At 40.2% G+C, this 18147-nt stretch overlaps 1 protein-coding gene across 1 annotated transcript; it reads left to right on the forward strand.

Moving 5' to 3' along the window:
- The first annotated feature begins 5247 nt into the window (after window positions 1-5247).
- On the forward strand, window positions 5248-14198 carry adra1aa (adrenoceptor alpha 1Aa). The gene is made up of 2 exons (XM_042488885.1): window positions 5248-6148; window positions 13645-14198. The coding sequence occupies exons 1-2, from the start codon at window positions 5251-5253 to the stop codon at window positions 14196-14198; spliced, it is 1452 nt and encodes a 483-aa protein (XP_042344819.1). The 5' UTR covers window positions 5248-5250.
- Window positions 14199-18147: the final 3949 nt, after the last annotated feature.

The raw sequence follows: 18147 nt of genomic DNA on the forward strand, positions 1-18147 counted from the left end.
TGATCAAATAATTTTGGCAGAATTGAGTTTGATTGGATTTATATTGTAATTTGATTTTGGGCTATAATTTGGTGAGCATTTATCTCTTTATTTTGTCTCTACAGTAGGGAGTTGCCTTTCTAAAATAATGAGGCTGGGTCGCACTGATCTATAAATATATGATTTATATGATGCTTCTAATGTTTTTAAAATTTTCTCAATCAATCTTTCACTAATAGATCCTTAAGATTAAGAGATATCCTATGAATTTCTTGTAAGTGTATTTTAAGAGTGTGTATATAGAGAAGAGCACTAAGAGGTCTATAATGTCTGCTGACCACCACAGGTGTCTACAGGTCCCTGGCTCTCTCTTTTTTATTAAGGTGGATATCACTTTCTGTCAGACAGGTATCACCTATAGTCCTGCACAGTGGTTTCATGTTATAGGGCTGGGAATTACCCTGCACACTAGCAGTGAAGAGGCTGAGATAACATCTGAGCCAGAGTGGATATTTACTCCTTGCCAATTAAAATAGCTGCAGACATGGAGAGGCTCCATGTCTCCCGCTGTCCCCAACATTATTGTGGATTCCTGTCCAACCCTCAGCAACATGCAGCTACACATGCAGTCATTTTAACACATTGTTATTTTGTGTCTGTCTGGGAAAAAAGCACAAATGAAAAACATAAGATTTTAAAAGCAAGGACAAATTACTACTACTTGCCCTGGAGCAAGGCATCTTTAGCCTCCGGCTTCTTCTTCATGAAGCTGCTTATTGGTTTAGTTGCCCCGGCCTTCCACGGGGAAACACCCACTTTAGATATTTGTTTCTCTGTGAATATTAAACAGAACAATGCTGAGAAAGATCCTAATCAATGTGCATTACTCCACTGCCCCTGACAGCCCCAGTGAAATCCTCTACACCTCAAACTGTGATCTGGTTATATCAACAAGTCTGTAATCTGGAGCCCAATGTAGACAGTAAGCTTTAATTTCAAATGGTCAACAGTTTCAATTAAGAGTGTAAGTCTTGTGATTGTGAATTATGAGCTGCAGCAATTTATCAAGTCTTTCTGTCCAGTTTAAACACATTTTCTCTGATGAAAAAGAAAAAAAAGGTTGCAATCACAATCTTTGCTCCCATATTCTTTATTTTTAATGTAATAAAATCACAGAGTAGCCAGAAATCTATCTGCATCTTATTACTAGCAATGACATAAACGTCCATCACCTGAAACTCCTTTACTGCGAGAACAAACAGAGAGCAATAAGTGGGTTCAGCCAATATGACTGAACTTGTCTTACATTAACTCCATCAAGCTCATTTTCTCCATCGCAACACAGTACATTTAATATAACAAACAATTTATATTCAGAAGGGACGTTTAATATTTTAAGCTGAGGTAACCTAATCTTTTCTCCTGTGCAAAATGAAGATGGTGTAATGAGCTCCTGCAAATAAACATGTAACTCTTACTTTCATAATTACATTAGAGGCACCAGCCGTGAGTGGGCAGGAGAAGCTCTCAGGTGCTGCGTTATGATGGCTGCTGAGAGCTGCCTTTGCCGCACCATGCTAGTGCAGGAACCAGAGACATAAATGTCCATTCAACATGTTAAACAGGTGTAGATCCTGGGAGTAGCCAAGGTTTGTGGGGCACAGAGGAAAAGGTCAGCCAGTGGTTAATAGTGTGGCGAGGAGTAATGGAGGAGGGGAGGGGGCTCAAGACTGGAGGGGACTGCGTAATGCCTTCGCCCTCACCGCGGTCTTTGACAGCCTGTCTTTGTGTGAAGCATGTTTGACTCCAGCATTGTTAAAGCTGAGGTAGATAGTCAGAGAGACAGAAAGACAGAAGGGAAACACTCTGTAGAAAAGAGGGCAACTCAGAGGAACTTTTAATTTAGGCTAGTCTCAAATAAAGCAGCTTAACGAAATCCCCAAATCGTCAACATGGCCTCACTACTTTTACTAGCCCCATCTAATCTACGTTTAGGTAAGGAACATCCACATTACAAATGTCAGTAATCTGCTCAGACAAGATTAATTTCACATCTGTCAAAGAGGAGGACTTCGCATGGAAGTAAGACATTGTTCTGAAGACAAAGGTCAGAACATTTAAAATGAAATTAATTTTGATGCATCAAAGTCAGAGGGAACGATTCGGGCCAAAATCAACACTACTGGAGGAGCAGTTCCCAATATTTTACTTCCAACTGAGTGACTGAATTTCTCATTTTATATATATAGATACAATGGAAACGGCCCAGTATTCTGTCTTGTATAAATGTTTTTCTTTTTTACTTTACATGAAATAAAATTGTAGGTATTGTACTATAGAAAGCAAAGCTAAAAAAAACAACAACACTGAACAACCAGGAATCTTGCTGTTGCAGGGTAAACACTCAAAAATGTTGTGGAAATAGTAGGGTAAATCATTTTAGGAAACACGCTTGCTCACTTTTCCTGTGAGAATTAAATGAGAAGATCGATACCGTTCTCACATCTGTGCTGTAACCATGGAGCTAGAGCTTAATTTAGCATAAAACACAGCTAAAGTCCACTAACTAACACGTTACACCTGGTTTGTTTAATATGTGACCAAATTGTCCATTAAGCAAAGAGGCAGCAGACAATGAGCTTAGCTTAGCATAAAGATCGAAAGCAGGGGGAAACAGCTATCCAAAGGGGGAAAAACTACACACAAATTAAGTTTTAAAGCTCCCCTATTAACATATCATATGTTGTTTTGTTAATATTTACAAAAGATGAAATGTCAAAATCACAATTCAGGATTTTATGGGGATTTACCAAGAATTTATTAAGAGAATTGGATATAGTGCTGGTGGCGGAAAGAAACGAAAAAAGTAAATAAACAAACAAACAACAAACAAGAAAATTACCTGAAGTAAATGCTAAAATTACATATATATTTTCTTTTTTCTGTAACATAATTTCAAATACTTGATTATTAAAATTATAAATATAGTTTTCTGGACATTTTTCCTTTTTTAAAAAAACAAAAACAAACAAAAAATATATTTAATCATCTCCCCCAGCTAATTTTCAGATGATTTCCTTGTCACAATTTACTTTTTTTTTTTTTTGCAGTTGCTCATGATGTTTTTTCCTGTGTTTTTGAAAGAAATTAAACCACTTTTTCTCCAGTTCCAGAGGTTTAAATGCCAGTGAAAGGCGTTTGACTGCAGCACAAGCGAACTGATGTCAATCAAGGAGTTAAAGGATTAAACCCAACCCAACCTTCATCAGCTCAGCCTCGGATTTCTTCTCATGAATGTCATAATGATTCAGCTATTAGTGAATTTTACAACTTTTCGGACATAAAGATTTAAATAAGGGCTATTTAAGTGTTTGTACTGAGAAGTTTATTTAAGTTTTAAAAGAATAATCCACAGATTAATGGTCCTTTCTTGATGTCAGTCTATGGAGAAATGTCCTTTTTGGGACCCAAAAGCATCACGTGATGGACCTAAAGTTTTAATTAAAGCCCAAGTCCATTCCTGTGAGTCTTGAGGATAACATGTTGGTGCTATTTCAAGACTTCCTCAAGATGCTGGTAAACTGTTTTGTTTGGACAGAGCCAGGCTAGCTGTTTCTTACAGGTTTCAGTCCTCATGCTAAGCTAAGCTAATTAGCTACAGCTTGGTATTTAGTATCTAAACATTAGAGTGTTATCACAGCACAAATAAGAATTCATTCATTCATAATCTGTAACTGCTTACTCTGTTTAGGGTTGCCGGGGCACTGGAGCCTATCCTCGCTGACATTGAGCGAGAGGCGGGGTACACCGTCAACAGGGCTGACACATAGACAGACAATCATTCACACTCATAATCACACTGAAAGGCAATTTTAGTCGCCAGTTAATCTAACCTGCTTGTCTTTAGACTTTGTGAGGATGCTGGAGGACCTGGAGAAAATCCACACTGAGACAAAGAGAACATGTAAACTCCGTACAGAAGGGCCCCAGCCTTGTTTTGTGGCAACATTGCTGACCACATTGCCAACCACGTTATTTTGGAAAACAGCCATTTTCTATGCTTATTTTCCTGAATGTCAAACCAGGCTAAATATAACTACACCTGAAAACGCCTCTGTGAATCAATGTCAGATTGTAACGCTTTACATTGTTTTGACCTCAATCTGTATAGAGGTCACAGTGTGGTATTGATTGATTTAGAGGAGGGATTAAGAGCTATAGGTCAGGCTTAGTTTGAGGTAGGTCAATTGAAGATCATATGAGTGCCAGAAAATGGCAATAAAACATACATAAGGTTTGAGACTGTTGTGTTGTTTACTTTCCAGCTATTCTTGCTTCTGGTTCAATGCCATCTAGAGTTTTAATTGTTTGATGTTTCCCATGCGATTCAGTGTGAAAGGCAACTGATCGGTTTCTTTATTCCTCAACCTCACATTGTGTTTAGTCAATAAACGCAAGATGAGGCTATGGCCACATTGATCTCACAGCAACTGTGGTTCAGACATTGCCTTTCGCCCACAGACTTGATAGATCTGAGATGTGATAACACAGAAAAAGCTGCAAAAAAGAAACAATGGACAAAACGAGGAGGAATGCTTCAGAGTTTTACAGTATGTGGTGGATGTTTCATTTCTCTCACAGCAGATTCTTCTGTCTTTCTTTCCAGAGGTGCTGGATACTGGTGCTGTGGTCCTGTGATTGTGCTAAAGCTGAATCTGACCCTGTGTTCCTCAGGAAGAGCCTGGATGACTACTGCTCACCTACCCAGAAAAGTGGTTTCTCACAATTTTTAAGAACATGGACTTGAATTTTTGTTCCAAAACTGCGGTTTCTGGGTCACAGCACATGCAAAGATTTTTTCTAGATTTTTCTGTGTGCGCTCATTGTGTATCCTATCTGTAATGCTTCCATACAGTGTTTTTGTACCAGCTGCACCATTACAGTTAAAGCATTTTCAAGATGGATTACCTGATTTCTGCGCAGTAGGTTTTTGTCTGCATATATTATACCTCTCTCCCAGTGTTTCTGCATGCATCCTGTAGTTTTATTTTTCTTGATGCATTGCCAGCATAATGGCTCATTTGCCAGAGGCACCATCATTCAAATGATGTTGTGACAAGACGGACTTAATGTGATCATTACTCTAATGGCTTTTATGAGAATGCCCTGATGTCCCCTCTCTCCTGTAGTGATACAAAATAAAATAGGTGTGTGTTACAGTCCACCTTTGCAGCGCAGGGCAGTGTCGATTACAACTGAGTATTGGAACAGATGGTTCCAGTGCTGGACAATATGACCCCAGCTCCTCTGACACAGAACTGCTCCAACTGCAGCCAGGTTATAGTCCCAGAGCTCAACGTGGTCAAAGCTGTGGTTTTGGGCCTGGTGCTTGGCGTCTTCATTGTGTTTGGAATTGTTGGAAACATCCTGGTCATCCTCTCGGTGGTTTGCCATCGACACCTGCGGACAGTCACACATTATTTTATAGTCAATCTGGCAGTGGCAGATCTGCTGTTGAGCTCAACTGTGCTACCCTTCTCTGCCATTTTTGAGATTGTGGATCGTTGGGTGTTTGGACGAGCCTTTTGCAATGTTTGGGCAGCTGTGGATGTGCTCTGCTGCACCGCCTCCATCATGAGCCTTTGCGTGATCTCTGTTGACCGCTACATTGGAGTCAGCTACCCTCTGCGCTATCCGACCATAGTGACTAAACGCAGGGCGCTGCTGGCAGTGATGCTGCTCTGGGTGCTGTCCATCATCATATCTATCGGACCTCTGTTTGGCTGGAAAGAGCCAGCACCTGAGGACGAGTCTATCTGCAAGATCACAGAGGAGCCAGGCTACGCTATCTTTTCTGCCGTGGGCTCTTTCTACCTCCCTCTGGCCATCATACTGGTCATGTACTGTCGCGTTTATGTGGTAGCTCACAGGGAGAGCCGGGGCCTGAGGGAGGGCCAGAAGACGGAGAAGTCAGACTCAGAGCGAGTGATACTCAGGATACACAGAGGCAACACAACTGTATCAGAGGACGAGGCCCTTCGCAACCGCACACATTTTGCCCTGCGCCTACTCAAGTTCTCACGTGAGAAGAAGGCCGCAAAGACCCTGGGCATTGTGGTTGGCTGCTTCGTGTTGTGCTGGTTGCCATTTTTCCTGGCGCTACCCATTGGTGAGTATTGTTATATGTTATTTCGTATGTGATTCTTAATAAAAGAAGATGTCTATTTTTTGGCAAAGCAGCAATTGTGAGTGAAATCAACCCCAAATGATACTTTAATCAGCTCATTAAAAAGAATAGTTCAACATTTTGGGAAATGCACTTAGAACATATTATTACTTATATAATGATATTACCTGTGAGAGTTAGATGAGAAGATTGATACCACTCATGTCTATAGGGTAAATATGAATCTACAGCCAGTAACAGGTTAGCTTAGCTTAGCATAAAGACTGGAAACAGAGGGAAGTAGGTAGCCTTGCTCTGTCCAAAGCTTAAAATATCTTCCTACAAGCACTTCTTAAGCTCACAAACCGACACATCAGTGCTGGTTTGTTTAATCTGTACTAAAGATAGAAAGAAGTTGTGGTTTTATAGGGGGTTGTGGGACAGAGGCAAATTTGCCTTTCCAAGGATAGCGAAGGCATGACCTGCCCTTCTCTTCTGTTTGTAGTCCAAGTTGTGTTGACCAATTGAGTTTGAACCGCAGGCGAATAGCCCATGCGGAGAAGCTCAACGTATTGACCGTGAAGCAATCTCGGGGTCCACCAGCGATAATCTGACAACACTTTATCTGATCAGCCCAAAATATTGGCCCACAGGCTTTATTGTCATCAGACAATAGCTGACGGGTTCCAAGATTATAGGATGATACTTTTTCAAAAAATCACCTCCATCAAGGTTCACGGCGAGTTGAGCTGATACTAAAAGGTGAAGTTAAAACACTGCAGACCAGTGACAAGTCAGAGAGTACTGTCCCTGGAATCGTCACTTGTTTGACACAGACATCCTGCACATGCACAAACCTGAAATTTTTAAATAATCAAGCTACCGTCAATAGCAACCGCAATTTCTTTATTCACTCCTAAAAATGGCTGCCTGCAAAACTATTTTGTCCCGAAGTGCGGACATTCTTCTGTTTGGTTGGTGAATAAATGATTCTGCAAGTACCGGATTGAAGATAATGTCACGCTGTTTCACATGGCGTCGCTATGGCAATCAGCTGAGAATCCCGCCCTACACTGAGGGGGTACTATATGCAGTGGAAAATTAAACAGAAAAATGGATCTGGAACCAAAACAGTTGAGTTCAGCTAAACCAGTGGAAATGAGGCATAAATTAAGCTGGCTAAACAGAAAGATATGAAAGTGGTGTTCTCATCCAACTCTCAGTAACAAAGAATTTTGCATGTTTCCCACAGTGTTACTGTTACTGTAAATATGCAACAGCAGGTTAAACTTCTTAATCAATAAGATCTCACAAACATTAAAAACAGGTTCATATCTTTGATCACCCACACTCACACATGAGTCAGACCACTTCCAGACTGCGATTTAATTTCTGCATTAATTTATTTAACACATCCATTCACCGGATTTTTGAAGTGCTCTTCAATTTAATAGTTTGATGATGTTAATTGAATTTCTCCTCTGTGGGCGAGCACTGAAGTCACTTTCATTGAGACGAGCCTTGTGGCCTCTTGAGTAGCATAGTAAATGCTTTGACTCGGCCAGGTAGACGCTCTATAAATAGGTGCAATAAAAATTTCAGACCTCTGACAGCCTTTAGTGCTCCCCTGTCTGCAAACAAAAGCAAAGGATTTCAGACCAACATATATTTCAAACATGGTTTTTAAATAAGTTGTCAAGCCATTCCTCTGCTTCCTTTTCTCTCCCTTGTATCTATGACTCACTTCATCACAGCGCCAGTCCAAGACCAACAGATAAAGCCATCACATCTGTGTCAGACCTTACTTAATGTTGCCTTATGAAGTGTGCTTGAGGGGAATTCACACGGCCTGAAAACCAACTCTGCATGCTCTATATGTGCTGGTGTCAATATGGAGAGAATGTGAGCTGGAAATCTGAAACAAGTACATACGTGAGATGACAAAGACCTCACAAATCCCTAAGGGTTTTTATTTATTCCATGCTCTCATGCTTGTAAATATAGCTGCCTGCTACCATTTGACGTTTGTCTTTCCTGACTGGGAAATAAGAAAAACCTCAGTTTACCAATGCCACATAACTCTGGACAATGAGAGATTTATCAGTGAATCATCAAGCAATAGTCTGGTTCTGACGTGTAGCGCTGCATAAGTAATTATTTTTTTATTTGGTTTATTGGCATAAACATTATTTTGTCATCAGAGAAAATGAATAGTGAGAATTAAATCCTGTCAGAAAGAAAAAAAAGAGTACCAGAGTCTTTGCATTTGATTGTGGATTGTCCTCTCTCCTTGACATTTCGTAAGTCCTTTTTAGGGTCTATAAGGCAGTGTAAAGCAAGCTGTTTCTAATTTACAGAGTAACTTCATGGTGTCCCTGTGGCTTTAAATGTTAAGTTAATAATCCTGGATGGCAATGTCATCATAATGTCCCAAAAATATTGTAAATTAAAAAAAAGAGGCTACACTCCTGCAGGTAAAAAAAAGGTCAAAATTTTAGTTGGTGTTAAGTGTAGGGCTTCAGAATTATGTCAGTTAAATCAGATTTGATAAACGTTCACGTAATATAACAGACAAGCAAAGTTCTCCCCCAAACTCATGTGTGCTTTCTACACTTATGACAAATCAGAAATGTGCAAAAAAGTTGGGTTTTTTTGCGGACACAAGATATCAAACAAAAGGCAGAGACTGTATTGTGTTACATTGTAAATTCACCACTTATAAGCAGAAGCCAGAGGATAATGTTATCTTTAAGCCTGACCAGGCAAAACCCCCCTTCCTCTGGGCAGCTGCCTCGGCCAAAGAGCAGTGTGAAAGTGAGGGGCGCTCATTCTGCAGCTAAATCTGGGGGTAGGTCACTCAATTGGACAAACCCACAGATAATCATCCAGTTTCCCTTCATCTTTGCTTTTTAGCATCCTTCAGCTCATTATCACTGTGCGCTGTGCTACGAGTTGGATGAGACCAAAAACAGAGCTATTAATACGGTGGACTGAAATACGACTCCAAATGAATGCTAATGTTGCCCTGTGTCTGAAATAGACAACTGTTAACGTACTGTTAACTGTTAACGTACAGCAGAAAGCCTACAGCTTTGTAGGGTGAAAAAATATATAGTGGTGTGCTTTTTCAGCTGCTACTACATGGCCAAAAGTAAATGATCTCTACCACACTGCCCCATTTGGCTATCGTTTGGTCAAAATCATGTGTCTCAAAATCTACAAAAAACACCTTTTGGCAGATTATCCAACAGTTTTTGAATGGTTTCATAAGCCAATACACGTCAGCTCAGAATTTAAGAAATCACAACGATAGAGTTACATATTTTTCACATGACAACACCCAGTGATGTTACATTGATTTTAGGCAACAATTATTATTGAACTATTATTGAACAGCTGTAATACCCTTATTTTTCTCTCTCAAATAATTTATCTATCAAGTGTACCAGCAATAATAGAAATGTTCTTTTTGGCACAGCGGGGAATAAAATGTATGAGCTCTACAGCCAGGCATGAAAGAATTTGCTCTCAATCTCCCTCCACATCTTCTTTCTATCCATCTCTTTACCACAACCTCATTTTTCAACAGCCCACGTTTAGCCGTCTACAACAGCCTGTCCAGTAGAGCATTTCAGACAGCTTCTCCAATTCTATAGATAGATAGATAGATAGATAGATAAAAGCCTCAGAAGAAGTCAGCCTTTCAATTATTGTAATGTTTCAGCGGCAGTCACTGGATACATGAAGAGTCATATTTACAGTGAGTAACAGGGCTGCATGTAATGTGCCTGTTAAGCCATTTTCTCTTCTTCTTCATTAAGGATCCCACTCACGCTTTCTGCTGTGAATGCTTCCTCTAATCACAAGCAGCTCAATTTATGAAGGCAATTTTTTATACAATCCTTCACCCTAATGGCAAGTGTGGAGCTTTTCTTTTCTTTTTTTTATAACTGAATTAAACTATAAGAAAAATGAAGTGGATGTAAATGAGGGCACTGATATATTTATCTCAGTAGCTGCAGATCATGTGATAATAGCATACAAACACAACCTTTAAAACAGATATTAGAGTAAGCAACTGGTAAATGATTGTAGTTATTCTTGCAACGTGTAGGCAGGGGTGGGAATATTCAAAACGTTCTCGCTTTATACCATAATTAAAGCTTTGAAGCTTTAAAAGAACAGTTCAACCACAAAGTGACCTTTTTTTAAAAAGCACAACAAAAAATCATTCAGTCACACGGTGTTAGGTTGAATTTGTGAGGAAAACTTTATGTTGCATTCCTCCACAGTGAACGTAGAATCGAAAAACAAGACAGCAGTCCTAATGAATTGGAATAAACCAACAGCAAAACTATATCAAAACATCAATTTGCAAACTCTCACTCAACTCTTGCAGTATAATCCAAGTCGCATTATTCACTTGTATTCTCAGTACTTCACAAACACATGCATTTTCACTTAAAACCTCATCATTTAAAATACTTCCACCTATCAGTGTGCCCAAGCAGAGTTCACACAGAGTTCAGTTATTTATACAGTCTATGATTCAAATGCACGTGCATGCCAAGGCACCTGTTTGGCCGTTCATGTGACTGTTTGTACTGACGCCTTTTAATCTTAACCTTTCAGTGACAATGCATGTTTTTTGGGAAGCACTTAGCTACTGGATAAATGATATCTGGATTATACGCCACCAGTTGTCTGAAAGATTGTAAAGTGAAGTTTTATTATACCTTTTCTGTTGTTTCCTGTTTACCTATTTTCATGATGAATGAACACCTCTTTTGGATTTTCTCTTCACTGTGGAGCAATGCATGAAAACCAAACATTTCTTCACCAATTCAACAGGCTCAAAGTAAATTACATACACAAAGTATTCCTTTAAGTTTTTTGAAGTCCAGCAGTTTACCACTTTGGTCCAGACTGAACTATCTCAATAACTGTTGAAAAGACTCTAAGATATTTTTTTACAAACATTCATGGTCCTTATGAGGTGATCTGCTGATTTTTTGTTATTAAACTGGCAGGTTTAATGAAACATATTAATAACTTTTGGATGGATGGTCATGAATTTTGGTACAGATATTCACAACTCAAGTGATCTTACTTATCCTCAAGTGCCACCAGCAGTCTGTCAAAGGTTTTACTCATTCGATAAAAAAGACTGATATCAACATGGGATTGCAAATTCTTTACAGACATCCCTACAAGATGAATCCTCATTACTTTAGTAATCCCCTGACCTTTCCCTTTGCACCACTAAGATGTTTACATTTTAGAGTGAAATATAACTATTGAATGAATTGCTGTTCATTTTGCTACAAATTAGCTATTCAAGTCTCTTGATGATACAATAACATGCAAACTACAAAATAAACAAGCAGGGTGGAGGACTTGCACATCCAAAAAAAACCTTTGTACAGGTGCTGGATCAAAAAAAAATAACTATGGCAAGAATCAGTCAGGAGATCCACACTGTATTAACAGCTCCCACTAATTTTAGATTGTGCAACGTTTCGATCTAACGGAGATCTTTATCAGGCATTTTCAAATCATCACAAAGCAAAACAAGCAATATAAAGACACAAACACATTCATCTCTCAGGGGATTTGTTGTGATCTGCCTGATTGAGAGTCAGTTCACGCTCAGGTTGAAACAATCAGATTGGGCCAATCAGAGGAGAGCTGACTGGTGCTCTCTGACACTCCCACATGGAGGACAGAACATGTCTCCATGAAAAGCAGCCAAAAACAACAAATACTGTACAAAAATAAACTGAATACAACATGTCAAAAGTTACAGATACATATATCAAAAACCAGCCTATATGCTGATATTTGTTGAATTCAGTTTATCCTTGTTCATATTTCTGTTGTTTTGGGTTTCTTTTCATGGAGACATGTCCTCCATGTGTGAGTGTCAGAAAGCACCAGTCAGCTTTGCTCTGATTGGCTCGATTTGATTTTTCAAACTGAGAGTCAGGGTGTCAGTTCGGATGAGGACCCAAATGCAGAACATAAAAAAAAACAAGTGTGCAAATGAAAAGCAAGCCTGTAATGCTGATAAACTTAAAAAAAAAAAAAAATAGGAATCCAAAAACAAATGAAGTACGGCTCAAAAACTAAACTGAGACAAACAAGGATAACACTGATGAACTCAGGGAATACAGGAGCAACAACAGAAGAAACAGGGAGGACATCAGGGCAAGAGTAACAGACAAACTGACAGGGGGGAGCAAACGAGACTAAAACAGAACAGGTGTGCAGGGAAGACTAACAAGACTGATACAAGACAGGTGAAAGTAATCAGGGAAACACACAGAGACAGGAGGTGAAGCCTGACATGAGACAAGAGTGAAATAACAAAATAAAACAGGAAACAGAACATGAGAAACAAGAAACAAGGAAAACACCATCAGAAAACCCCCAAACAAAGTTAGCATTATAACAGGCTAAACTAAGCTGAGTATAGATGTAGGAGCCAATTCCTCAGTTTGATTTATTCTGTGTGGTGTGCATTAATAGCTTTTGAATCTGTGCTGATCCTGCAGGAAAAAGGAGATATGTAGAAGGTGTGGCTGGCTGGTGACGTGGCTGGCTGGGAAAGCAGTCTTTTGACCTTGTGCAGCCTGACGTCTTCTCTTCGTTTGCCTATTATTTTCATGAAATTGTTTGTACCAGCCAAAATAAGCCAGTTATTTCAGTTTTATTTAGAAACCAACACAAAACAAGTGGAAAATAAGCAATTGGTTTTTTTCTTTTGAATCGTTTCTTGACATTTAATTTTTTGTCGAGTAACCACAAGCGTCTAAGAACTCTCAGTCAGCCCAAGAGTGACCGACACAGCAGGATTCAAACAAAGAGACATTGCAGTCATTACAATGGAAAAATGCTACCTTCTTAACATAAGCCTTTTAGCACTGAGAGCATGTTTGCAAGCTGATGTTAGCATTTAGCTCAAAATGCAGTCGTGCCTTCATCCTCCCAGAGCCACAAGCGTACATCCATGGAGCCTGTAGATGCTTGTTTATTAACCCTTTAGAACCTGGATCATCAGTTTGTTGTGCTGCATTCAGATGCCTTTCACAATCAGTTGAACCTCGGGGATCTGACAATATTCTTTTGAAATCATGGGAAAAAGGCAATGAGCAACTTAGCAAGAAATGCCAGGTATATTGCAAAAAAAAAGGTTACAAGAACATTTCTTGAAAATTATGAGATTTTTTTTTGTGTGTTTATTTTTTGGTTTATTTTTTACTTATAATTTTTAAACTAATTTTCTGCTAGTTTTTGGGTTGTTAAGTTCCTCATTGTCTTAGATTGATAGATAGATAGAAATACTTTATTGATCTCAAAACTGAGAAATTGGGGTCTTCTTTTCATGTTTGTTGTTTCATGTTTTTTGAAAGAAGTTAATACATCAAACTCCATGTTTCAGAATTGTCCCCCTGCAAAGTGTAATGTTAATCGTCCTTGTGTCTCTAATGTCCCTCCAGGCTCCATATTTCCTGCTTACAGACCTTCAGACACTGTCTTCAAGATCACCTTCTGGCTCGGTTACTTCAACAGCTGCATCAACCCTATAATCTACCCATGCTCCAACCAGGAGTTTAAGAAAGCTTTCCAGAGTTTACTCGGAGTTCACTGTCTGAGAATGACTCCCAGACCGCACCATCATCATCTGAGTGCAGGTCAGAGTCAAGCCCAGGGTCAAGGCCAGTCCCTCAGTCTGGGCCTGGACAGCAGGGGGGCTCCCTGTCGGCTCAGCCCTTCCTCCTCCATGGCCTTGTCCAGAACCCCTTCCTCCAGAGACAGCAGGGAGTGGAAGGTCTTTCCCGCAGGCCCCACAGGCGGATCTGGACAGGCCGAGACGAGCAGGGACAAAGTGGCCAAACTCTGCAGTAAAAGCTTCCACCGGACCTGCTGCTGCATCACCAGCGGTGGGACTCCCCCGCAGGAGTCAAACTGCGCCCAGCCCCCTCCAGTAGGAAACCTTCCCACCATTAAAATCCACCAACTGTCCCTGTCGGAAAAAGGAGAGCCTGTGTAACCACTATAATCCTTCATCCATTAGTCATGACTCCCGTTTCAAGGTCACAGATGAGAATATATTTCCTTCTGCTCCGTTGGATGAGCCGTGATGGAATGGTGTCTGCTTTGAAAATTTAAAAGTCCCAGTGTTGATATCGTTCTGTGATTTTTCCTGGATGTGAGGTCGTGAAAGAAATATCTATATTTATCATTTGCTATATTTTACCCCTTTAAGAAGGCAGCTTTTTAGCTTTCTGAACACAAACTAGGCTACTGCAGAATACAGCTTGGAGGAGATAAAAGGCATATGTGTGTCAATGTTTGTAAAAGTGTACAAAGAGGCACTCTCCGAAAGTAAAAAAGACCAAAATAATTTTATATGTTTACATATTTTATATTACAGTGAGCAGTTCAAATGTACAAAAATGTAAGTATGGAAGTTTTATATATTGCATGATTTCACCAAACGTTTCAAAAATGCTGGTCAGTGCTGGTGCTCCTGTGGTCTCCAAAGTTTGCCTAGTGCTGTTCCTGTTGTCACAGTGTTGTTTGTGTACTCCTCAGTACACAGTAAAAACTGAGGGACCTTGCATACTCTCATGTCACATTACAATAAATTTTTATGACATATTCCTACGACGGGGTTCATGAGGGCATTTTTGGACTCTTGTTTCTTTTTGGATGAGTCACTGAATACATAGCCCCTGAAAACGTCTTCCTCATCCATCCACATTTCCCACAATTTCGTGTACCTCTGAGCGGTGCCAGATGGATGTCTTAATATACTTCTGTGGAATTTTAACTGACCTTGTGGTTGCTGACCTCAATCCTGACCAGCCCACAAGCCTCTTAAAAAAATCCACCAGATTTAGAGATGTCAAGTGAAGTCATACACAGTCTCAGACATTCTTCTCTCAGGCCCTTGTTTCAGTACTTTTTTTAGTTGCCATCCGCATGCAAAGTCATTATCTCGACCTTCATGGGCTCTTTTGCGTGGGTGCTTGTGTTTTTACCAAAGGTGGAAAACTGAGTGTGTTGAGTTCAAGACTGCAGCGTGTCTCTCTGTTTACGCAGAGGCATCAAAGGGCAAGAGGACAGCCTCTGCCAACCGTATTGATTTTTCTCCTCTTTCTGTAGTACCAAGATGTACTCCCTTTGCGAGTGCGAGAGGGAAGAGATGCAGTCGCGTGTTAAGTGCAGCAGAAGTGGAGTCGACAGCTCTCCCACGGGGGAGGTACGCGGCGATGCAGTGAGAGTGCCTGTCTGTGTCCGCGTTGTCATTGACTGGCATGTCTGCCAAACCTGTAAATCACACTATCTCTGCGCAGATGCCATTAGGCGAGCAAAGCTACCAGCCGCAGCAATAAAGTACAGATGGTACAGATGACCTAATTCACCCCTCCCTCTATTGTCTCTCTCTCTATATATATATACGGAGAACAAAACCTCAGCCGACGAATACCTGTGTGCCACGCTTTATAAAGATATATCATCTTCCAAATGCAATAAGGATTATCATAATTAGATCTTCAGCCTTGCAGGAGTCAGAAATAGGAGCAGAGCAAAAACACCCCATGTGTGTTTCACCAGCACTCATGTATTCATGGTGAAATGTCAATAAGTGTGCATTTCCTCAGTATTCTTTTAATATTCTGAAAACCATGAATCACTGAGCTCTAAACGGGAGTAAAACTAATGCAGTTCTGCATCAGTGTTCGTGAGGATACTGTAGTGATGTCAGATCAGCTGTGGACTTGTAACAGTCGTGTCTCTGTTTCAGTGGATTGAAAGAATACAGCAAGTACTGCCGGTGACTCATGTTTGCACACTTTCCCCAGGAGGGATTAGCTGTGGAAAGTCTTCCTGATGCGTTTTGGTTCTCTCTCTAAAGCTCTCATCATCAGCTGGAGTGAAGATGTTGACATTATAGGATTCCCCCTCTCCGGTTTTTAATCAGCGCACTCATCATGCTAAGTCCTAATTGGACAACTGTCAAACAGCCAGGCGTGTTCGCTATAGTCGCAGCACTGTTGCTGATGTGTGCATCCACTGTGACGTTGTCTTGCTCAGTTCATTTTTACTGGCAGCGTCCCTGTGGGTGATGTTTCTGAGGAGCTGGAACAACAAAGTGCTGCTCTGGAGCTGAGGCTGCATCTGCATCACGACTCTGTGCCTCCACCTTGTGTCTCTCTGCCTCGCTGCAGTTACTCCATCCACTGCTGCGATGTGGTGTGACTCAACAAAATTGTTTATTTCTAAATATGAAATTGGTAACATTTATTTTTATTATGTGTCAAATTGTTTTAGGATTTTGGTATGTCTACATTTTTAAGACAGTTACTGGAAAGGATTATGAGGACACTGGAGACTGTGCTCAGTTGATACACTTCTAATTAATTAATTCCAATTAATTGCTCTTGTGACCAAGAGACTTTTAATCAGGGCTGAGAGAGAGATTCAGAGCCTTTACTTAAGTGACAGCGGTCACACCATTATGTAAAAATGCTCCATCACAAGTCAATTTTTCCTGAAACATTTCAGTTATACTGTCGAGGTGCAAGAATTCATGATGCAGAGAAATGACTCCTATAAACATTATTTTATTAAACATCCCATGCAAAAATGCCTAAAGATATATCTATTTTTGTTGTGATTTGTTTTGTATGCACATTTATAAATGTGCATCTGTATACAATTTCAAAAATGTTTTACTACTGAACACAAGCTGTATCAACTATACTGGAATCTCTGTTCTTAGTGTGTGTGCACTAAAGGTTTGATCAAATTTTCCATATCATGCTTGTGTTAGTTGCTTGTGTTACTTGACCATGACGTGCCCCCGAACTATTGTGATGTCACAAAATTTGCTTTTAGGTACCCATCCTCAACTCAGATTTTAGGTGATGTGGCATTACAAACAGTAACTCTACTTAAATGTGGGATTTCTGTGTGGCTAGCTGGTTTTGAAATTAGGTGTCAAAGATGATGCGTTGAAGAATGCACAGAATTGAAACAGAGGAGAACAAAAAAATGCACAAAAAGCAACAAGAAACAAGTTAAGAGTTAAGAAACAACTGAAAAGAAAAGTCACAGTTTCACAGCAAACTGCAACTGACAATCACACCCCCACAGTCAATGCCCAGGTGGCTTCATCTAACCCCTCCTGCCCCCACCCTAATTGGACTCCACCACTGCATCAGGATAGGGTAAGCTAAAAAGGGGGAATAAATTTTAAACCTGGTTCTAAAAGGCCAACATCAATGTCTAAATGGCAAAATATTTACAAGTGAACAGAGTCAATATCTCTAGGATTAATTATGCTCCCAAATCTTCTGTCAGTGACCACCGTCTGATCACACAGCCAGAGGAGCTCAGACGGCTGAGTCCGCCCCCTCGCTCTCCTCAGCCAGGCTGCCAGCAACCACAATGACACCGATGAACAAAATCATCCCTGCCATTGATAAACCAGGTTGAAATAAAAAAGCAAACACAAACACAGAAACCTGGTTTATGATATAACTATTGTGTAAGACATTTAATTGGTGAAAGTGGAGATCAGACACCTAATTGATGGTTTCACTCTGACTAACGAGGCACCGCTGGCCTCGTCAAACCTGCTGACAGAGATGGCTGTTGGGGATCTGGGCGTGTGAAAGGGGATTAGTAGAACTGGTGAGCACAGGCAAACTGAATTAGAAAACAGTCTTCTACTGTCAGACTCGTCACAGTGAAGCTCAAACATCCAAGTGAAATAACAATAAATAACATACATTTTTTAAAATTGTAATTATTGGAGTGGGGGGCGGGGGTATTGTATTTAAGGTTATCAAACTGCCTTCATTACTTGAGTAAATGTACTTTCTACTCCTGTTTTTAATGGTTGTGCAGTAGATCAGTTAAAGAAGCAGAATGTAAAACTTGCCTGTACAGACAAGAATACAATCAGTTTCTAGTTATTAGGAGTCAAT

The sequence above is a fragment of the Plectropomus leopardus genome, chromosome 6, assembly GCF_008729295.1.
Source record: "Plectropomus leopardus isolate mb chromosome 6, YSFRI_Pleo_2.0, whole genome shotgun sequence".
Classification (NCBI taxonomy): domain Eukaryota; kingdom Metazoa; phylum Chordata; class Actinopteri; order Perciformes; family Serranidae; genus Plectropomus; species Plectropomus leopardus.